At 43.7% G+C, this 23068-nt stretch overlaps 1 protein-coding gene across 3 annotated transcripts in view; it reads right to left on the bottom strand.

The window, feature by feature from the left end:
• The window catches only part of IGSF11 (immunoglobulin superfamily member 11), a 300570-nt gene that overhangs the window by 10253 nt on the left and 267249 nt on the right, over nucleotides 1–23068 (bottom strand). For 2 of the 3 annotated variants that reach the window (XM_061629549.1, XM_061629551.1), the window contains exon 2: nucleotides 1227–1390. In XM_061629549.1, the coding sequence (XP_061485533.1) occupies nucleotides 1227–1390 (164 nt within the window). Of the gene's footprint in view, nucleotides 1–1226; nucleotides 1391–2409; nucleotides 2429–23068 lie in introns of those variants that run through there. The other variant, XM_061629550.1, reaches the window with a different exon arrangement.

Genomic DNA, 23068 nt, shown 5'->3' on the forward strand with positions numbered 1-23068 from the left:
CCTTCTCCCCATAACCTTTCTATGACCTGTACAAGCTGTTCCAGAAAGACTCCAATGTAAACAAATGAGAAATAACTAGATTTTCATTTGGAATTCATTTTATTTCCTACAAGTAGGAAAGCATGTTGTTGGAAAGCATCAAAGCTAAAAGCAGCAGAAAACTGGCTGTGTCTCCCATCAAAAGCAAAAAGGAATAATGAAAATGAATAAACTAGCTCCAAATCAGTTATGAAACAGAATGGAAAGCAAATAAATGAATAAAGGAACAAAAATTAATGCAACAACTAAATGATTCCCACCCTCCACCCCCCGCCACACACCTTTTTCCAGAGTTAGGCCCTTTCACTAATCAGCATTGTATTATACCTGATAATCTGGATGTTATATCGAGAGAGTTATAAGTCACTGTATATGCTCTTCTCCCTTAGCAACAACAAAGGGTCTGTTAGGCACCAAAGGGCTTAGGCTAGAAGGCCCACTGTGTATTGTGAAGTTCCTCTGTCTTCTGAGCTCCTACAGTCTAGGGCATGGATAGCCAATGTGGTGCCCTCCAGAAGTCCCTGGACTCCAACTCCCGTTACCTCTGACCATTGGCCCAGCTGGCTGGGGCTGATGGGAACTGGAGTCCAATAATATCTGCAGAGCACAATGTTAATTATCCCTGACTATACCGCTTGAATGTAAAGACCTCTAAGTGGTTTATGAAAAAATCTAAGGAAATCATTGCCGACACTATCCCTTTGTGCCTCCATGTCTACCAGCCCAGTTACTCCAGGTATCTGCCATGTCAAGCACCTGTAAGGGCCATTTTTTCTTATGTCCTCAAAATGCTCATAAGCAAATAGGCAGAAGATATCCAAAAAACAAATATTTAAGATACAAGTCTAAGAAACACAAAGTAGAGAACCTTCCCAGAGCTTTGTCAAGACATATTTCTCAGGTTCATGTTTGACCACTCACACATTACAACAAAAAGCATCTGTGGCTATTGTCTGGCCACCTGCCATATTTTCAGAACATAAACCCTAGATTGCAAACCCAAGGGCAGGCCCTCTCTTATTTAGATTAATTTGTAAGCCATTCTATTAGCCTTTTCTTTTCTTTCTTTTTTTTGCACTGAGGAGCAGAATAACAATTCTTTAAATAAACATACCTTAAATTAAACCAAGAAAGAAAGGGGGGGAAACGAGGCAAGAGATTCTGTATTTCCACTAAGGGTTTGGTACCTGTTCAGGTTGATTGGCATTGGAGAGTGGAATGACCATCCAGATGACATTAAGGTTATTGAGCGCAGCACTGGTGGTGAAGGTACAGGGCAGGACCGCAGTTTGGCCTCGAGCAACTTCTACACTCCTTGTGTTCATGAACACCTCCAGAGGACTCACTAGACCTGTAAAGAAAGAGGCACCAAGATAACATACTTCATTTACCCAGGATATCATTTTTAATATATGCCTGCAATGACAGATTTAGTAGGTGCACAGATGTGAGAAGGAGCTTCCCATCTTCCCTGCTGAGAAACTCAACATGCTCCCTTCCTCTCCCTTCCCTCCACTCCCCATCTCCTCACCAACTGCCTCCTTGGCCCACTTTCCAAGACTTCCCACTGCCTGGAGTAATCCAGGACAGACAGTGACACCTCTCTGGCTCTTGGTACACAAGATGCAAGAGGAGGATCAAAGACACAGGTTTGTCTTGCTAAGCTAAATAGCACGTGCAGGGCTACAGATGGGGAAGGCACACACAACAACTGCTTCTGACAGGTAAACGTAGCAAAGGTAACAAGGGAGTACAGAGGAGGAGCGTATGCTGAGTTTGCATCTGTTTATGTTGGGAAAAGGCTGGTTCTGAGACACAAACACACACGGCTCTAGAGAAGCATGCAAAGCAAAGGCAAAATGAGGAAAGAGAACTGTTCTCGACAAGTGCTTTGTTCTAACCAAGGCTTCCGTTGCCACCACCATTTATTATTTCTAGAGTGCTTAACCAAGGTGTGGGGAACTTTTGACCTCCAGATGTTGCTGAACTACAGCTGGGACTGATGGCAATTGGAGGGCACCAAGTTGTATAAGTTTTCCTCTATCAAGACAGCATTGGCTGAAGGCAGCTTTTTATGTTTATCCATGTTTTCCCCTTTTGAACTAGACCAGACTAGTCCACACCTGCGTATCTGAATCAGCTGCTGAAAGAATTGCACTGGCTGCCCGTTAGCTACTGGGCCAAGTTCAAGATTCTGGTTGTGGTGTACAAAGCTCTAGACAGACCAGGATACCTGAAAGACCATCTTACCCCTTATATACCCAAGCTATCACTGGACTCTGCAGGTGAGGGCCTCCTGCAGATACCATCTTACCAAGAGGTCCTTTCTGCACAACATATGTAGCAGACCTTTAGTGTTGTAGCACCTACCTTTTGGAATTCTCTCTTCTTAAATATTAGACAGACACCATCTCTATTAGCTTTTCGGCACCTATTGAAGACCATCCTCTTTCAACAAGCCTTTTAAGTAGAGACCTTATCCCAGGCTGCTTCTGTGCTGGAATTGCTTTTTTCAACGTTTTAAAAGCTGTTTTTTCAAAAAAGATATTTTTAGAATGTTTTGTTTTAATATGTTTTTAAAGATGTTTTGTTTTAATATGTTTTCAAGTCATTTGTTTAAAAGATGTTTTAGAGTGTTTTCTGGGAAGAAGGGCAGAATATAAATTTAATAAATCAATAAAATAAATAAATTTGTGTATGAAGAACAACTTCAGTCTTTCCCTTTCATACCAGAAGGCATTCCCTTTTGTGTTTGTCCTTACCTTCTAATTTGTTGGTTCTATTATGCCAATTAAATACCAACAGTGCATGCACACAGGCAGGAAAAGAAATGAAAGCATGGAGGAAGCAATGAGTGTGGAAAGGGGAGTAGCAGAAACTGACAATTGATCCACCCACCCCAAAACATCAAAAAAAATTGTCGGCAATCCCAAGTGGAGCAGTTTAGAGCCTGATTTCCCCCAAATTAATTGGATTATTTACATTATCAGGTAAACCCAAATTTACAGGGTAACATTATGTGGGTGATGCAAATTAAATGGGAACGTAAATAGCAACAAACTCCGGTGTGGACAAGCCCCTAGTTTACTGTTTCTGTGGGTTAATGTATTGTTTTCAAACATGGATGCCTTTCCTACATGGGTATCAGCCTTGTGTAGCAAAAGCATGTGTACATGTGTAGTTCAGGCTTTCGGCAAGGGGTAGTTATGGTAGTCAGTTGCTGCCAATGTATCACCTGATGCATAATGAATTATTTTTTAGAGTTGTTGTGTATGTGTTTATGTCTTTTTTAAGGTATTTCATGTCCTGTTGGCCTACTTGGTTCAGGTATGCATTGTACTGTATCTTACCCTAGGATTAATATGATGAAGGGTGCATTTACCACTATAAATAAGGAAATAAATCAATAAAGTATATATGCATGGGGCAAACTTGTATGCCTGTTTGCCATTTATACTTTTTTTTACACAGAAAAAAAGCTGTGTAAGAAATCAAGGATGTACAAAGCAGTCAAGTACCAGGAAATCCACAATTGGGCTGTAGATTTTGGTGTCTGAGGTCAATTTGGGGGTATTTACTTGAATCTTGGAGTACACTGATGATATTACTGATATGCAAGGGCTAGGAATATATATCTATAATTGTCAAGGACTGGTTTTGGATATCCCAAACTTCAGAATTCTGACCAAGTCTACAACATTCCCTAGGGCTTAGCAACCTTGTGGATGAACCACCGCAGAGAATTCTAGGTACCAAGGAATTAGAAAGCTTCTGCAAAAGCTGTGGCCTATGCAGTGTAAATTTCTCTGGCCCCAAAAAGCCATCCTCAGGGGCCAGCTGGGAGGGCATAATCTATGCCACACAGGCCTCAATCTCCACAAAAGGCGCTACTGAACATAAATTCCAGATTACTTTGGATCTGATATGGAGACTATAGTTACAGTTATTCTTCTGAACATCTGCACAGAGGGATTAAGGACTTTTGTGGGGTCTGCAGTCTGCACAGTTGATGTAGTATTAGTGTGAGAAAAGCTTTTTTTATCTGCATTGTGCAGGCTGGTGCCTTTGCAAAGGCTTCAAGGCCTTGGAGTACACTGATGATATTACTGATATGCACTAATAGTAAGGGCTAGGAATATATATCTATAATTGTCAAAGACTGATTTTGGATATCTAAACCTTCAGATTTGGTTTCCACATCCAGATAAATAATCCGACACATCTAAATGGTTCTAAATTGGAATGAATGAAAGTTGCTCACTGCTGTTTTGCCATTTAACCACATTTATGCAAATCTCTGGGGAGCACACTCTAGCAGGATAATTGGAAAACTTGGGGCCAAAGTGGATAAAATGGTCATTCATTGGCGATCACTCGTGGCCAAGTAAGATTGACTTCCGAGATAAGGTATTTAACGGTGGGTCCGTAAGTGACGGTAGAGGCCAATTCTAAATCCACACAGCCTCCCACAGTAAGGGCATAGGTTTCCAGGTGGAAGACAGTCACGATGAGATTTGCTTGATGTACCTTCCGCTTATATCTATAATTGTCAAGGACTGGATATCCAAAACTTCAGATTTGGTTTATACGTCCAGATAAATAATCCAACACATCTAAATGGATTCTATATTGGAATGAAGGTTGCTCACTGCTATTTTGCCATTTAATCACATTTATGCAAATCGCTGGGGAGCACACTCTAGCAGAATAATTGGGAAACTTGGGGCCAAAGTGGATAAAATGGTAATCATGCAGTGACTGAACGACTGGCTTTTAAATAAATTGCAGGTGTAAGAGTGGGAGCTGATCTGGATTGGAACCTGGCATGGAGGGTAGGTGGGCTTTAACCCATTGCCTCCCACGGTTTCATTAGGGATCATGCCCTCTGTAGCTGCAGTTTGCTTTTAAAAATGCCATCATGCATTTGCTAATTGCATGATACTGGCATCACATGTTGTTTGGCCCTCAACACATTTGAGGTTCTATCAGTGGAAATCCTGCAATTTGGATTCAGAGTAGTCCTCATTGCACAAAGAGGCACATGAAAAGCCCCCCCCACACACACACACACATACCTTCCATTTACAGAACAGGAAAAAATTACTACTTTTTATAGTATCATAAACCAGAATTGTGGTGTTTTAACAGGACACATGATTATCTGGCTTTGTGCACACATCTTACTTCAGGAAGAAATAAGACGATGAAAAGTGAATGAGAATTCCATTAAATGCAATTGGGCTTGTGCAGGAGAAGTTCCCAGTAGTCTGTGTCTATCTATGGTAAGTGACAGTGCCCATTTAAAGCAGCCACCTTCCTAACCAATTAACCTGGGCATCTCCACTTCTCAAGTTCAGTCTTGGAAACACACCAGCCTGCTGCATGCACACACAGAAGAACTCTACTCACTTACATTAGCACCAGGGGAACAATCTTGCTCTGAAAAAGAGGACTATACTGCTAACAACTTGACCAGAGCAGAACCCTTTTTTGTGAGATTTTCTGCAATGTTTTACATTCCAGTCTTGAAGCATCAGGAAGCAAAGTTAATAATAAATGTTGTAATTCCATTTCTCCTTTGTGTAGGAGAAATGTCTGGCAGATCATTGCTTTGGCTGGGAAACATTTTTTAAAGGCAGCAGAAACCTGATATTCCCAGAGCCTTCTTTACAGACACACACGCTATAAGAATACAATGTTGTAAGTAAACCATTCTTCAATGTCCTCTCAGTTTTTTTTTTTAAATGTCCTGCTTATTACCCAAAGGGGTTTTGGCAACTGGACCAGGATAATTTTTGCACACAGGTAAACAAATTTTTAAAAGCCATTTGAGCGTATAGCTGATATTTAACACTAGTCCTATTCAGAGCAGACCCGCTGAAGTTATTAGACATGACTAACTTAGAGAGCAAGTGTGGCGCAGTGGTTAGAGTGTTGGACTATGACCTGGGAGACCAGGGTTCGAATCCCCACACAGCCATGAAGCTCACTGGGTGACCTTGGGCCAGTCACTGCCTCTCAGCCTCAGAGGAAGGCAATGGTAAACCACCTCTGAATACCTCTTACCATGAAAACCCTATTCATAGGGTCGCCATAAATCAGAATTGACTTGAAGGCAATTCATTAAATTTAAACTTCGGTTCATTAATTTCAGTGGTTCTACTTTAAGTGCAACTTAGTTGAATACAACCTGATGTCTCATCCTATCCCAAAGGCCCAGGACAAAAAGTAACAATAAAAGCAGCAAAGAAATATGAAATACCAAAAGTAAATCTTGAATATTCTGGCCACTTGACTGCATGAGTGTTTTAAGAGGTTACCACCAAAGATATTCCGTTCCAGGCATCAATGACATTGACAACAGAAAGGACAGCAAAAGCACAAGAAGCATGTTATCTGTGCCATAAATTCCTTCTGGCCTATGAATTAGCCAGCCTGCTGCCAGGATACCAACCGCTTCAGAAGGGGAAAAGGTGGCCCTTCCTAAGGGTCTAGAAACAAAGCACCAATGCTAGAGAAAGGGCATTTGCGTTCTGATCTAGCACACAATGACTGAAAGAGGCTGAGTTCCTGGGTGGGGCATAGGGAGGAATCACTGTATTTGCTATTAATGTATTGTTTTCTATCCAAAGGTAACAGTGCTCGGTGAGAGCTCCACCAGTTCAGTGTTAGACCAATGCAAAAGTCCACGGCAGCTACATCATACCTGTCAAGTTCAGCTAATTCAAAAGCCCAAATGGAAAGATTCAAAGTTGCTAGATTATTTAGTGAATTTTGAAACTAGGGTTCTCACTCAATTGCTTGCTTTATTGGTTTATTATTTAGCCAGTTAAATGGTTTGTCTCATCATATCGGTTGACAGATGGTAGGCAGCCAGCTTGCAGGAGGGAGAGAAGCCAGATCCTAGGCTGGAGAAACCAAGCACTGGAAATACAATTATTAATCCCCCCTCCTTCCAACATGAGGACCTGCCTTTGGATGGGGAGAAGAATGGAATCCTTTGAAGCACTTCACTCCCTATCTGCTCTCTGTTTCCAAAGTGAGGTTTCTGATTGTAAGAGGCAGAGGGAGTGGGAATGCTGAGTGTGGGAGTGGCAGTAGAAAAGGGAACCCTCTTCTCCAAATACCCATCCAGGACATTTCACTGGCCTTTAACTTGTTAATAACAAGGAACTGATATGCACTCCCATTGAAAATCATAAAGGCACCTACAGTATTATCATTTAGGTGCATGCTTAAAACACATCTGTTAATTCAGGCTTTCCCAGAGAAGTGATCCAGTTACGTTGACATATTCAGCTGATCTACTGATTTGTAATTTGTTTTATGAATGTAATTTTATTGCTGATTGTATGCTGTTCATAACCATATTTTTTTCTTAATGCTAGCAGTATAGACATTTTTTGCAAATAAAAAACAAACAAACTGGCAAGGCAGACAAGGCATAATGGTCAAATAAAACACAAATATTACTTGATCAGGTAATGCGACATTACATCAGAATTCAGCTCATGAGGAAACCAAAGCAAATGGGAAATCTTTTAAGGCATTCACATATGAAAATGAACTTTTGCCAGAGACTAAAGGTAGTATACATCCAGGGGGAAAGTGTTTGGTTTTAGCTGCTCATGAATGCCTGCTTGCTTACTTAAAGTAGCTAATGTTTCCAAAAGTAGAAAAGAACTTAGCAACATTGGCCTGAGCAGTTAAGATTTCCCTAACACAGACAAAAAGGAGGGTGAATCAGTTCTGCAGACTTTGAAGACATTGTTCAGAAAGGCTAGAGAGTGAGGAAGAATACACTTTGGCATGTGCTATTGATTGGTATGAACACTGAAGCACAGAGGTAGGCTAAAGATTTCTTTGGATGAATTTAGGCAGTTTCTGTGACAACACAATAAACACACTCAGGAACTGTCAAGAGTAGAATTTGACTTTTTCCTCCCAAGGCAGCTGAAAGCACTCATAGTAAGGGCATATCCAGACCTTCTTTTAAGTCACAGGGTGATTTTGTTTAATTTGTATCCAATCCTTCAATCCAGTTGCTCCATGTCATTGATTTATTGGCTCACAACACCCCCATAGAGTTGGCAGGACTGAGCGATGGTGACTTCCTCAGAAACCCAGTGTATGAGCAGGGATTTCGTTCCAAGCCCCTCTAATCAGTACATTACACTGTATCTTTGCATACAACCAACACCCCACACATATTTTCTCCCTGTTGCAATGTTCAGTGTGATGCTGTGTATGTGGGTATAACTCAGTGGTAGACTCCTGCCTGAAACCCTGAAAAGCTGCTGCCAGTGAGCTAGATGGGCCATTGGTCTCTGATTTAGTATATGAAGCCTTCAGTGTTTTGGGGTGGTGGTAGTGAGCAGCTTGGATCCTAAGAAACATTAACTAAAGGAAGTTCATGGAAGGACAATGTTGTCTCTCTTCCTACCTTCAGCAGACTCCCAAGCCACCTAAAAATGCCTCTGGAGAGTTAGGGAGGGCCTCCTGAACAAGAGGGTATAAGGGAAGAATATGGGATAGGGTGGAAGGGCTGCCTGTGGGAAAAGGGAAATCACCCTAAATCAGGCATGGATCCTAAGTTCAAGGAAATGCAATTTCCCATCCCTTTCTTCTTTCAGCAGCCTACCACCACCATCATATTCCACAATGTTTAGGAGGGGCCCCTGACCCTCCAAGGAGGCTTGGGGGGTCACAGGAGGCTGCGGTGACAGGGTGAGAAGAGAACGGCAAATTTGCCTTCCATGAACTTTCTTAACTTATTTCAGGATCCAAGACAGACAGTTTGTGCAAAGGGGGGGACGAAGTGAGCGGAAGCCAAAGCTGATCATTTCCCATCAAGCTCAACAGAAAAAGTTTTAAACAGAGCACCTTATCAACTTCATCTCTTCCAAATCAGTTACACTCTGGTGCTAGAAGCCCAAACAGAAGGCAGCAACCCAGTTGCTTGTACAATATAAGACAACTACTAAACCAGTTTTTTTGGGGGGGGGGATTGCGGGACACTTACCTCTTCCAGGCGTAACTCCGTTAGGGAGGAGTGAGCAGCCTGGTGCTTGCCATGAAAACCAATCAAAGCCATTTCAGTGTTTCTGATGAAGAATGCTCAAAGAGCCTGATACAGCCCACTGACATTTGCCATCCTTTCACCCCTCCCCCAAAGAATAAAAATAAATCACCTGCATTGCAGCCAATGAAGAACTCCAATCGGTTTCCCCTCTTTTGGGGAAATGACCTTGGCAACATATTTTGCCATTGGGGATCACAAGACCCAGACCTCTCATTGGTTGTAAAAGGCCATTGCAGGATTGTTCATAAGGTATCATGGGGTTTGTCGTTCAAGATGCTGCAACAGGGTGTGACACTTCCTTAAAGAAGGAGAGGCCCACTTGGCCTCTTCAGTTTTTTTGTCAGAGCCCTCCACTGATCTAATAAACTTTTTAGTCTGAATGCACAACTGCAGTGGCACTTGTTAAACCGGGTATCTTAAGAATCCCCCTTTGTTTATATATTGATTCACTAATAGGCAAAAAACTTGCAGTTAAGAACCTACCTATAGCCCACAGATATTTCGATCAAACTTTAAAAAGCAGGGAAATTGAGCAGCTATAGTAATGCACCAGGGGAGCAGGAGACCTGATCTCCTCTCTGAGATATTGTACTGCCCTACAAAGTTGTCAAAATGCAAACACAATTTGGGTTGGTCTTTCACAGTCCAATCCACTTGCTGTGTAGCTTGGAAGAATTTGGTAAACGAGAAAGGAAGAAAGGAAGAAGGGAAAGGAAGAGGAGAGGGAGGGGAGCAAAAGGTGGAGGGTAGAAGAATGTGATTGGAAGGGGAGGGGGAGGGGGAAGGAGAGGCGAAGGAAGGGGAAAGCGACGAGGGATAGGAGGGAGGAGGAGGGGAGGGCAGGTTTGATCATTTGCATGCTTTTTGAGTTCAATGGGATTTACTCCTGTGCAATCATGTTTAGGATAGGTGAACCTGACCCGTGGGAGGGGCAGAGGGGAGGAAGGGGAGGGGACCAGCAGTGAAGCGACCAGCACAGGCTTTGCAGTGTTCCCTCTGATAAAAGAAACATGCAAACCACTTATATGCCTGTAATTCTTGTATTTTTGTTTGTCTTTGCGATATTTCGCAAAACCGACTGTATGCTTTTCTACCTTTAACGTTTCTGGAGATACACATGATTGCAATTCCACTTATTTCTCCAGAACAGCAAGTAATGATGTGTCATGTCTAGGAAGGTAGACCACCAATCTCTATGGTTGCGGGTGGCTGAGACGCTCTAGCAAACCACTTATATGCCAATAATTCCTGTGGGTTTTTTGCTTGTATTTGCAATATTTCGCAAAAGTGACTGTATGCTTTTTTGCTCAGCTGGGCTGCGGAGAACCTGCAGGCTGTGGTTGAAACTGACAAGACTCAAAGAGAGTAGCCTTGCAGGCATGAAAGCGAAATTGACTAAGGGTGCATGAGTGTCTGTAATCCAAGAGGAAAGCCTCTATTTCTCTTCTTCCCCCCTCTCCCTCGACTCTGGATGCCTGGAAGCAAAGACCAATATGTTCAAGAAGAGCATTTGATGCAGGGGGTGAGGGGTGGGAGGTGGAGGTTAGGCAAAGATGTTTTCTCCCTTGAACAAGTTTACAAACAACCACAATTGCAGATCTCACCCTGAGTGGCTGCCCAGTTTGCAGGATGGCTAAAAATTAACCGCTGTTGCTGCTTCTGCGCAAATGCGCTTTTTTGCATCTGCACAGTAGAAGTTGCAGGCCCCCCCCCCAACACCATTGCTCTGATAGGTTCCTTTTTCCCAGGCTTTCCCCGGACATTCACGTACATGCGCAACAGTGGAAATACGTGATTGGCTGAGAATGAGGGAAGGGATATGGGGAACCGCCCAAGAACCATCCATCAAACAGCCACAGCTGTAAAGTCCGCGGTATTGCATCCAAGTGCCTGAAGGTACAGTGGATGATTCCTGGTTTAAAAAAGCAAATCGTATGATTTGCGGTATTGCAGGAGCGGATTTAACCGTGCAAAAATGCACAAAAGCGCGCGGTGTTATATGGACGGCCAAAAAATAATGAAAACACAAAGCGATCATGTCACACATTTTACAGTCATCTAGATGAGCCCTGAGTGTTAAACTACTCTGGTCACTGGAGCTGTGTCAGGGGAATAGGAGTCTCCTCTCACCACCCTTCATAAACTACACTTCCCGGGATTCTTTGGGGGAAGCCATGACTGTCTAAAGTGGAATAAAGGGCTGGTGTGGGTGTGGCCCTCTGATTAGGCAAGCCAAGCAGCTGTGAGTCTGGCGTTTAGAACACTGACAGTTGGTTCTTACTGAGCATGCCCGACACTATCATTCAGTACAATGCACAATTTCTTAAATTAATTAAAAATCAGCTAGGCATTTTTTTAACTTTTAAATTGCAGAAGTTGAAGGTCAGAGTATGGGGCAAGGTCAGTAATAGGATTACAGGTACTCTGTGAACATGGCTGATTTTTAATTAATTTCAACAAATTATGAGAACTCTGTCAGAAAAAGTCCAAAAGGGGTCTAGTGTTTTTTTCTCGCTTTTTCCACGTTGAACTCTCGAGTCTCTTTGACTGCTTTGTGTATCGCCATGAAAATTTAGAGGGTTGTTAAACAAACATTTCTGAGTTCAGGACTATAAGTTTTGTAAGGTTTTGTTTTTAAATGAGCTTATGGGAAGCATCAGAATTGCATAGGAGGGTATTTTCAATTTAACATTGTGGAATGTGAAAAATCCATGCTGACTATAGTATACAGCCACTCTCATGGCTGCATAATTTAACAAAGCAGGCAAAAGCCTTGGCTAATATAAGCATATTTAGTGCTGTGTGGCAGGGGGATTGACAGAAAACAAGGACTGTTGTCATCTTTACATCTGATTGTACATGGTTACACATCATGCAGTGCTCTAAATAGGCACACACATGCGACAAGTAAAGCTGAGAGCCACTCAAGCTTGAGAGGTTCCTCGGCATCGGAGATTGCTTTACCCACAAAAGTACTGGCAGGCACATCCATTACCCACAAATCTGCTCTTCTCCCACCTGACACCCCTCTGCTGTAGCTGATATGCTACATCTGGGCCAAGCAGAAAGAAAACAGTAACCACCTGATTATCAAAGCCCCATTGACCCACGCTGCTCTGGCCTCAGCTAGTATCTCTGTGAACAGTGATAACACATGCAGCAGCACAGCTCTCTTCTCCCGCAGCAGAAAGGAAGCTTTCCAACTGTTTCTGGGAGCACGTTTGGAGGCTGCTTCCAGAGATAACTGGAGGTCTTCCTACCTTTCTCTCAATGCCAAGCTGCCCCTGACACAGAAGATGAGGAATTCAGAGCTTAAGACGATAAGATAAATATGCTTAAAATAGTTGTACTAACAAAACAGGCTTCAACAAGTCTATCTTACTTATTAGAAGAGTTACTTTGTTGACTTAAACTGCCTTGTATTAAGACAGGGGTGGGGAACCACTGCCTCATGTAGCGAATCTGGCCTGCAGCACATTTCCAACCAGACTACAGACTCTCTTCTTTGGCCCCACTGCCTCCTCTGCAACCCTGCTGTGGCTTCTCCACTGCCCCCAGCCACCCACCTTCCAAAGCTTTCCACACAGATGGAGGAAGGGCACGAAGCATACAGTATCAGAAGCTGCCACCAGTAGTGTAGTGACAAATTCAGACGTGGAGGGCCACTTCACAATAGTCATATCTATGCCCCCTTCACAGCCACACACCCCTTCTAAAATTATACAACCTTCTAAGATTATAGAATAATCTGGCCAGGCCTGAATACTGCTTTCTGCTTCTCTATCACTGTCACCATTTGACTGTCCTTTCTCACTGTCAGTTATTGCTTGAACGTATGAATTCAGTGTTTTCACCTTTTATCTCCTGCTGCTACCAAACTGCTTAATGATGTAGATGGGATGTTATCATCAGGATTCACTGTCTCTTCTTCTGCAGTTCAGAAATATCACTCTCCACAACTTGGCTTTTTGAAGTAGGAACAATTAGGAATTCCTTTCATTCTGATTGGCTCCAATCAACAGAAGATGATAAAGAAGCAACTTGTAAGACTCTTCTCAGTGGCTAACACACTCCCCTTTCATGTTGATTGGCTCATAGGACACTGGAGACATAGGAAGTCTCCTGCAACCTGGCTCCCAAAAAAGGAAGGGGCCTAAGACCCCCTGAGACCCTGGACAACTACACCCCTGGCCATCACCTCAAGGCAGTCCTCCAAACTTCCCCTGCTAAGAGCATGGAAGAAGGAATGGGCAAATCCATCCATTTAAGTTTCTCATTTTAAAAAAATCTTACAAAAATTCAATAGCATTTTGGTTCAAATTGTACAGATAATTGCATGCATCCTTCCCGAATATACACATTTTTGCAAACCAAATTTCCCTAATATAATTAAGTGTTGTATGTTATTTTCACTAATATGTGAATTTTTATGCTAGCGTTACCCTAGTATATACATTCAGGCATATGATTAAGACTTTATTGTTCCATCAGGCATCGTAAGGCAGCATTTCCTTTTATGATTATTTATTGTTTTGTTTTATGTATGGCTCATTTTTACGTACACCGCTTAGACATGCAAATGATTGAGTGGTACATAAATGTCATAAATAAATAAATAAATAAATTCTAAGCAGCTGTCCAGTCCTCTCAGGCCATCATTTCCAAGTATGAACACCGGCAGGCCAGAAATTGGCTGTCGTGAGGGTGGGATGGCGATGGGAGCATCAATGCCACCCTTATTGGCAGATAAAGGCTTAGATGAACAACAACAGGGGGCGCAGCAGCCATATAACTGGGAAAGTTCACAGACTACAGTGGATAGCAGCTGGAAGCCTTTGCCGCCACAGGGGAGGAAATCTAACAAAAGAGAAGGGGTAAGAATTCTGGACTCTGGAGGGAAGAAGCCAGGCAGAGACCGTGAGTGATGGAACTTCACAGCTCTGTAGAGAAGGAGAGTAAGAGAGATAATGAACTTTGGGATTGCATAAGAATTGATTAAACAAAGTGGCTAAATAATATTATTTGCAACTTAAATTCCTGATGATGATAACAGGTTAGGACTTCCTGTTGGTATAACAGCCTCACCAGGTCTCCTCTCAAACCCTGAGACAGACTTGGGACTCTGAAGGAAGCAAGGCTGTTGAAGGTTGCCAAACCCTCTTAAAGGAAATGCATTTTTGTATGCATTACTTGGCTTGAAAACTGCATTGCAAAATCCGGAAAAGTGACAATTTTGAAGGATGGCTGTGTCTTGGTTGCCATATTGTATCAGAAAGTGCAAATTAGGTAGTTTCACCTTTAAATGTGAACTGAATCAAATTTCTCCTTCATCCCTAAGTGGAAGTGATATTTATTTCAATGTTGGCGAGTTGTAATTTGTCTGCTTCAGTCTCAGTTACTGTGTTATGTATGTGTATTTTTTAAAAAATCGTAACCCACCCTGGAATTGCACCTGCAATTAAGAAATGGTAAGAAAAAAAATTAAATACTACGAAATGAAATGAAATGAAAGCATTGGAAGCTTCTGCCTCAATATGCCCATCAGTAAAAGAAGATGGAAAAATGAAAGGAAAAAGACAGGAGAAAAGACAGACATGAAAAAGCACCTAATAATCGCCTTGATTGATAAAACCAAGGCCATTCAGTCCAGTATTCTTTCTCCAGAAGCAGTCACTCTGATGTGCCTGGCCAACTTAACAGCACAGCAAGTTGAAGGTTGTGGTTTAGGTGTACAAAGCCCTATGCATCTTGGTACCAGGATACCTGAAAGATTGTCTTACCCCTTATATAGTCAGTCAATCACTGCTCTCTGCAGGTGAGGGCCTCCTGCAGATACCATCTTATCAGGAGGTCCGTTCTGCACAACATAGGAAATGGACCTTTAGTACTGTGGTACTGACACTTTGGAATTCCCTCCCCTTAAATATTAGACAGGCACCATCTCTGTTATCTTTTCAGTGCCTATTGAAGACCTTCCTCTTTCAACAAGCCTTTTAAATAGACATCTTATCCCAGTCTGCATCTGTGTTGGAACTGTTTTTTATGGCTTTTTAAAGCTTTTTTAAAAACAAATTTTTTTAAGATGCTGTATTTTAAAGTTTCAAAGTCTTTTGTTTTGGGCTTGTTTTAGAGTGTTTTCGTTTGCCGCCCTGGTATCCTTCTAGGAGAAAAGGCAGTAAGTAAATAAGTAAGTAAATTAATAAATAAAAAAGATGAGGACCAGCCCCTGCTGTTTGTCACCAGCATCTGGTATTCAAGGTATATTGCTTCTAAATATGGAGATTTCATTTAAACATCAAGACAAATCATGGCTGATAGAGATCTCCCCTTCCATGAATAATAATTATTTGGTTTTATTTATTAAGATGCTAGCCCTCACCTATCTTTACAAAAAATCTGGGGCTGAAATAATTTTGGCTGGGTGGGTGGGTGAGTGGGGACAGTAGAGTTACTGTCCAGCAGGCAGAGTGATGCTTGATGGACTCCTAAGTAGGGAGGGGAGAGAAATTCAATTCAGTTTGCATTTAAAGATGAATCTACCTACTTCACACTTTCCAAAGCAATGTGAGAAGTGAAACACAAAATGTGTACTTCTCTGAATATTGTAATGCAGTTCTCCAGGCAAGTCACATGTACAAAAATCAGCTTGGAAGTAATTTATTACAAGGCCTCCTCTCCGTGAGACCAAGATTGCTGACTGCATATACTAGAGGTTGGGCCGAAAAGGCAGTCTAGGGATTCTGCTCTTGTACCGTCCACCCCACTGCATGACAGACTCCCTGGCCGAGGTACTGGAGGTGGTCTCGGATGTGCGTGCGTAGTCCCCAAACTTATTGGTATTGGCGGACTTTAATGTACATTTGGAGGCCATTCTCACAGGGGTGCCTTGGGACTTCATGGATACCATGGCTTCGTGGGAGCTGCACCTTATTCCAACAGGGCCCACCCATATAGCTGGTCATGCACTCAACCTTGTGTTTGTCTCAGGAGAGGAGGGAAGTGATCTGAAAATTAGGGGTTCATCCATCACCCCCTTGTCATGGTCAGATCACTACTTGGTGAGGGTGGACTTCTTGGTGCCACAACCCCTCCGTGGGGTTGGAGGACCCATTAGGATGGTCCGCCCCAGACGTCTGATGGATCCAGATGGATTCCTGAATGCGCTTGGGGATTCTTTGGAGCATGCACACGGGCACTCGGTTGAGACCCTGGTGGAGGGGTGGAATGCTGCAATCACCAGGGCATTAGACCGGGTGGCTCTGAAACGCCCTCTTCCCCTGAATAGAGCTCAGACAGCACCGTGATATACTCCACGGTTGCGAACTCTGAGGCGGGAGGTGAGACGGCTAGAGCGCCGGTGGTGGAAATTTCGCTCTGATGACGATTAGACACGGGTTAGAGCAGCTGCGGCAGCCTACCATGTGGCAATAAGGGCAGCAAAAAAGGATTTTCATGCTGCCTCTATTGCGTCTGCAGAGTGCTGTCCCAAGAGGCTGTTCCAAGTGGTCCGGAGCCTGGTCGGTCCAGTTGCCCTGGAACCGATGGAACATGCTAAGGCCTCCTGTGATGAGTCTGCAAAGCACTTTACGGAGAAAATCGATCGTATTAAGAGTGCTATTCCGTGCGCTGTGGACACAGTGAGTGAGCCAGAGGCGGCCAGTGGTGCTCTGGTGGTGTGGGGTCAGTTCCAGCTTCTTGCTTCTGATGAAGTGGACAACGTGCTTTCAACCTTAAAGCCAACCACTTGCTTACTCGACCTTTGCCCGTCATAGCTCATTATGAGCTGCAAGGACAGACTGGGCAAGGGGATCAAGATGATGGTAAATATGTCCCTGGAAGGGGGATTAATGCCATCGGCTCTCAAGGAGGCAGTAATAACACCAATTCTAAAGAAGCCCTCCTTGGATCCCCAAGATCTGAACAACTTTCGCCCAGTCTCAAATCTGCCATTCCTTGGCAAGGCAGTTGAGCGAGCGGTGGCGAAGCAGTTGCAAGTGCATTTGGAGGAAGCGGATTATCTGGATCCATTTCAATCAGGCTTCAGGCCTGGACATGGGACTGAAACAGCCTTGGTCACCTTGGTGGATGATATGAGGAGGGCGTTGGATAGGGGCGAATGCACCTTCCTTGTCCTCCTGGATCTCTCAGCGGCTTTTGATACAGTTGACCACGGTATCCTTCTGGACCGCCTGAAGAGGTTAGGCATACAGGGCACTGTATTGCAGTGGTTCCGTTCCTTCCTCTCTGGTAGGTACCAGAGAGTGGCATTGGGGGGTGAGGTTTCGGATCCTTGGCCTCTCACTTGTGGGGTGTCACAGGGCTCCATCCTCTCCCCAATGCTGTTCAACATCTATATAAAGCCGCTGGGGGCTATCATCAGAAGATTTGGGCTGCAGTGTCACCAGTATGCAGATGACACGCAGCTCTATCTCTCATTCAAATCTTCACCGAGGTTGGCTGTAGAAACCCTATCCAAGTGCCTGGAGTCGGTGAGTGGCTGGATGGGAAGGAATAAGCTGAAGCTGAACCCTGACAAAACCGAGGTACTGTTTGTGGGAGACAAGGGAAGGTTGGGGGATGTTGACCTGGTGCTCAATGGGGTACAATTGCCCCTGATAGACCAGGTCCGCAGCCTGGGGGTCATTCTTGACTCCCAGCTGTCCATGGAGGCTCAGGTTTCGGCTGTAAGCCGGGCGGCACTGTATCAACTCCACCTTCCCAATCATCTGCTCCCATCAGTGGTACATGCCTGGTCTCCTCTCGCCTAGACTACTGTAATGTGCTCTATGTGAGGTTACCTTTGAAAACGGTCTGGAAGCTGCAACTGGTACATAATGCGGCGGCGTGCCTGATTAAAGGCAACCGCCGGCGAGATCACATCACTCCAGTGCTGAAGGAGTTGCACTGGTTACCGGTTGTTTTCTGGGCCCAATTCAAGGTGTTGGTTCTGACCTTTAAAATCCTACACGGCTTCAGACCAGTCTATCTGAAGGAGCACCTCCAGCATTAGCAGCGATGCCGCCCAACAAGATCAGCCTCAAAAAACCTTCCCTCTATCCCACCAGTTAAAACAGCTAGACTGGTGAGGACTAGGGAGAGGGCTTTTTCAATTGTGGCCCCCACTTTGTGGAATTCCCTCCCAAATGATCTCCGCCATGCCCCCTCTATGATGAGCTTCTGCCAGGCCTTGAAGACCTGGCTCTTCAGGCAGGCTTTTGGGGTGGGTTAGATTTTATTATTATTGTGAGATTTTTAATATTTTAATGTATTTGTATGTTTTTATTTTGTACGTCATCCAGAGTGGCTGGACAGCCAACCAGATGGGCGACTAATAAATTAATTAAATAAATAAATAAGTAAGTAACGAATTACTCCTAATTCATTACTTTTTTGAGGAACGAGTGGGTAATTCCTTTACATTTTGATCGTAATAGAACTAGGAGTAATTTATTACATTTGTGGAGTAACTGTAATGTTTCCAGCATTGCTTTGGGCATTACTTGGGGGTGGAAGCAGGGGAAGTCTTCTGCTCCTCTGATCTGTGGATGAAAATCATTTGCCTCAAACTGGGCTTCTGTGCAGCATCGCTCTTCCCTCATGCTCTGTGGGTGGGTAGGAGGTGACAAGGGAGGAGGTGGAGAGTGAGATGGGGTGGAGTGGAGAAAACAATTGTTTAAAAAAATTGGTGGTGGTGGTGAAGAATGGAGTGGAGGGGAAAAGGAGCTGAAGGGCAAGAACATGGATAAAGGAGGAGACGGACACAGCAGCAGAATGGAGATAAAGAACTGTGGAGGTGAAAGATGTGTGTGTGTGCTTGTGTGTATACTCTGCAGAGCTTGGAAGATTACTTTTAAAAAGTAATAAATTACAGATACAGTTACATGGCCCAAAAAGTAGCAATTACCGTTACAATTACAATTGCTCTTAAAGTAACTGATTACTTTACTTTTCCTCCAAAGTAATCACTACAATTACATTTCAGTTACTTTAAAAAAAAGACCTACGAGGTGCTGGCCTTGGCTGCTGCACATCTAAGTAGCCTAAAACAACATTAAAAATAAACAAACACATACAGAGGTAGTAGAATAATTATTTTTATCCATAAGATAGCAGTGGTGGTCTCTCCGCTGGTAAGGGTGGTAGGGAGGGAGGCAGAGGCTACTACTCAGATCTTTGCACATCAAACCAAGTGCAACCCCCCCACTCAGCCAGCCAGCATAATCTCTCTCACTTAACCACCTCCCGGTCCCTGCCCTGCCACCAACTAAGGGACAATCACTCAAGCAAACATTTTCCAGAGATTCAAAAAAGTTAAACTACTGCAAATGCAGCACAGTAGCCAGAGAGGGTGATGGAGGCCACTTTGTGTGCCAAGTGAAAACACAGTATTCACACACACACGCACGCACGCACGCACGCACACTGTCATCTTTCACCTCCACAGTTCTTTATCTCCATTCTGCTGCTGCCTCCTTCTCCTCCTTTATCCATGTCCTTGCCCTCCGGCTCCTTTTCCCCTCCACTCCATTCTTCACCACCACTAACTGTTTTTTAAAAACAATTGTTTTCTCCACTCCACCCCGTCTCACTCTCCGCCTCCTCCCTCGTCGCCTCCTACCCACCCACAGAGCATGAGGAAAAAGCGACACTGCACAGAAGCCCAGTTTGAGGCACATGATTTTCATCCACAAATCAGAGGAGCAGAAGACTTCCCCTGCTCCCCCCCCCAAGTAATGCCCAAAAGTAATTCTGGAAAAGTTACAATTACTCCACAAAAGTAGTAAAATTACTCCTAGTTCTATTACAATCAAAATGTAAAGGAATTACCCACTCATTACTCTAAAAAGTAATGGATTACAAGTAATTTGTTACTTGTAACTAGTTACTTCCAAGCTCTGATACTGTGTTTGCACTATCTGAGTAGTGGCCTTTGCCTCCCTCCCCACCACCCTTACCAGCAGAGAGACCACCATTGCTATCTTATGGATAAAAAGAATTATTCTACTACCTCTGTATGTGTGTGTTTAGTTTTAATGTTGTTTTAGGCTACTTAGATGTGCAGCAGCCAAGGCCAGCACCTTGTAGGCGTTTTTTTTTTAAAAAGTAACTGAAATATAATTGCAGTGATTACTTTTGAGAAAAAGTAAAGTAATCAGTTACTTTCAGAGCAATTGTAATTGTAAAGGTAATTACTACTTTTTGGGTCCTGTAACTGTATCTGTAATTTATTACTTTTTAAAAGTAATCTTCCAAGCTCTTGACAAAAATGCACATACTGGAGTAAAGTGTGCATTAAAATGCATGTATTTGTGAAAATAACACAAAACTGCATTATATTACTGAAATTTCTTGGCAAACGTGCTTACATATAAACAGAAATTTACACTAAATTAGTGATTAATTTTTATGAAGTTTTTTTTTTAAAAAAATCACAAAATGATGTGGAAAAGTGAACTTAAGACTGTAAAAATGAGAGAAACCGAAACTGACAGATTCACTCCTCCTTACTCTGGCTTGAAAGAGACGGAGCGATCCAGATGTGCTGTGGGGTGAACAGTGTTTTCATTCAGAGGCAGACAGAAGAAAGGCTTGGAATACATCTCACCAGTTGTGCATGCATGTGTGTGTGGGTGAGAGAGAGAGAGTAGGGGTGACAGAGAGAAAGAGGGTGGCAGAAAGAACAAGAATAGGGGTAATTCCATCTTCTGCTGGCTCTGGCACCCCACCAGCATGCAGGCCCCAACAGATTGCCCCTCAGGAAATGTGGTCCTTGACAGAAAAAAGCATTCCCCACTCCTAAGTGGAGAACAAGTTTTTTTAATTGGAATATCCTGAAGGATGATATTTCTACATTCTTCCCTGATGTAGCGTGCACACAAACAACCTCTAGGAGTTGTTTGAATACTTTTACGAGCTTCCAGGCTTTCATTGTCAGCTCTACAACTAATACAGAGCTAGTCAATTACTAGAACAGTACTGGCTTGGTAGACAAGAGCTGGTAGCCACAACACACTTCTAAATTGCAACAGCCTTTCCAGGAGGCCTAGAAAAGTGCAGAGCTGTCCTCATACCATCCATTACACAGAATGTAGCATCACAGAATCATGTGTTTGCTACAGTTTGAACTCCATGAAACAGCAGGCAGTAAAAGAGTCGTATCCATTCCCCAAAATGTTTCTTTTCTCCGGGTGGACAACCTTCCAGGAGATTCATGCCAGAAGCGGGCAGGGCCAGAGGCAGAAGTGAGCACAGCTACAGATATGACTCTTACCTTTATATGGCAAGCTACATCCCAGCAATGCAAACAAAGTAAAAGGTTTCTACACACCCCTCTCTAACGTCCATCTAGGCAAGCAAGAGGCATTATCACAGTTCAAGGGCACACCCAGCCAAGCAAAAGCAGAGCTGGGGAATGGTGGCCAGGGGAGAGGGAGCATGGCCTGGCTAGGGGTGTGGCGTAGGGAGAGTCTGAAAGGGCCATACTTAAAGTGAAGCACTTGCGCCACCACTGTGCCACCTTTCCTTCATGAGGAGCCTCAAAGCCCCGCGTTAAAGCCTCTGCTGCTGCGCTGCTGCACCTCTCAACTGATCGCAATCGTGCCTCCCAGCTGATTCGCGGTCGGATCTCTTTCCACCCCCCACCGAAAGAACAGGCCACAACCAAAGGTTAAGTGTCCGTTCTTGCGAAGCAAGCATACGTAAACAGGGGGATGGTGCTACTGTAAGTATGTCCGTACTCGCGAGTGTCCGTAAAGTGAAGGTCCGTATAGCGGGGTATTCCTGTATAGAGAAGCCTGGAGGGCTACAATTGACCTCTGGGCCTGTAGCTTTCCATTGCTGCTGTAGAAAATAAAGAAAAGCAGCACTGGGTCTCCATTACAAACATTTGTGTATAGTGTGCAATTAGCACTGAGGGCTCATCCAGATGACTGTAAAATGTGTGACATGATCGCTTTGTGTTTTCATTATATTTCGGTCGTCCATATAACGCCGCGCGCTTTTGCGCATTTTCGCACGGTTAAATCCACTCCTGCTATACACAAATCATGCAATTTGCTTTTTTAAACCGGGAATCATCCATTGTACCTTCAGGCGCTTGGATGCAATACCACGGACTTTACAGCTGTGGCCGTTTGATGGGCAGTTCTTGGGCGGTTCCCCATATCCCTTCCCTCATTCTCAGCCAATCACGTATTTCCACTGTTGCGCATGTGCGAAATGTCCAGGGAAAGCCTGGGAAAAAGGAACCTATCAGAGCAATGGTATGGTGTTGCCCCCCCCCGCAACTTCTACTGCACAGATGCAAAATAGCGCATTTGCGCAGAAGCAGCAACAGCAGTTAATTTTTAGCCAGCCTGCAAACTGGGCAGCCACTCAGGGTGAGATCTGCAATTGTGGTTGTTTGTAAACTTGTTCAAGGGAGAAAACATTTATCTTTGCCTAACCTCCACCTCCCACCCCTCACCCCCCGCATCAAATGCCCTTCTTGAACTTATTGGTCTTTGCTTCCAGGCATTCAGAGTGGAGGGAGAGGGGGGAAGAGGAGAAATAGAGGCTTTCAATTTCGCTTTCCTGCCTGCAAGGCTACTCTCTTTGAGTCTTGTCAATTTCAACCACAACCTGCAGGTTCTCCGCAGCCCAGCTGAGCAAAAAAGCATACAGTCACTTTTGCGAAATATTGCAAATACAAGCAAAAAACCCACAGGAATTATTAGCATATAAGTGGTTTGCTAGAGCGTCTCAGCCACCCGCAACCACAGAGACTGGTGGTCTACCTTCCTAGACATGACACATCGTTACTTGCTGTTCTGGAGAAATAAGTGGAATTGCAATCATGTGTATCTCCAGAAACGTTAAAGGTAGAAAAGCATACAGTCGGTTTTGTGAAATATCACAAATACAAACAAACAAAAATACAGGAATTATAGGCATATAAGTGGTTTGCAT

This window comes from Rhineura floridana, chromosome 5 (assembly GCF_030035675.1).
Source record: "Rhineura floridana isolate rRhiFlo1 chromosome 5, rRhiFlo1.hap2, whole genome shotgun sequence".
Classification (NCBI taxonomy): domain Eukaryota; kingdom Metazoa; phylum Chordata; class Lepidosauria; order Squamata; family Rhineuridae; genus Rhineura; species Rhineura floridana.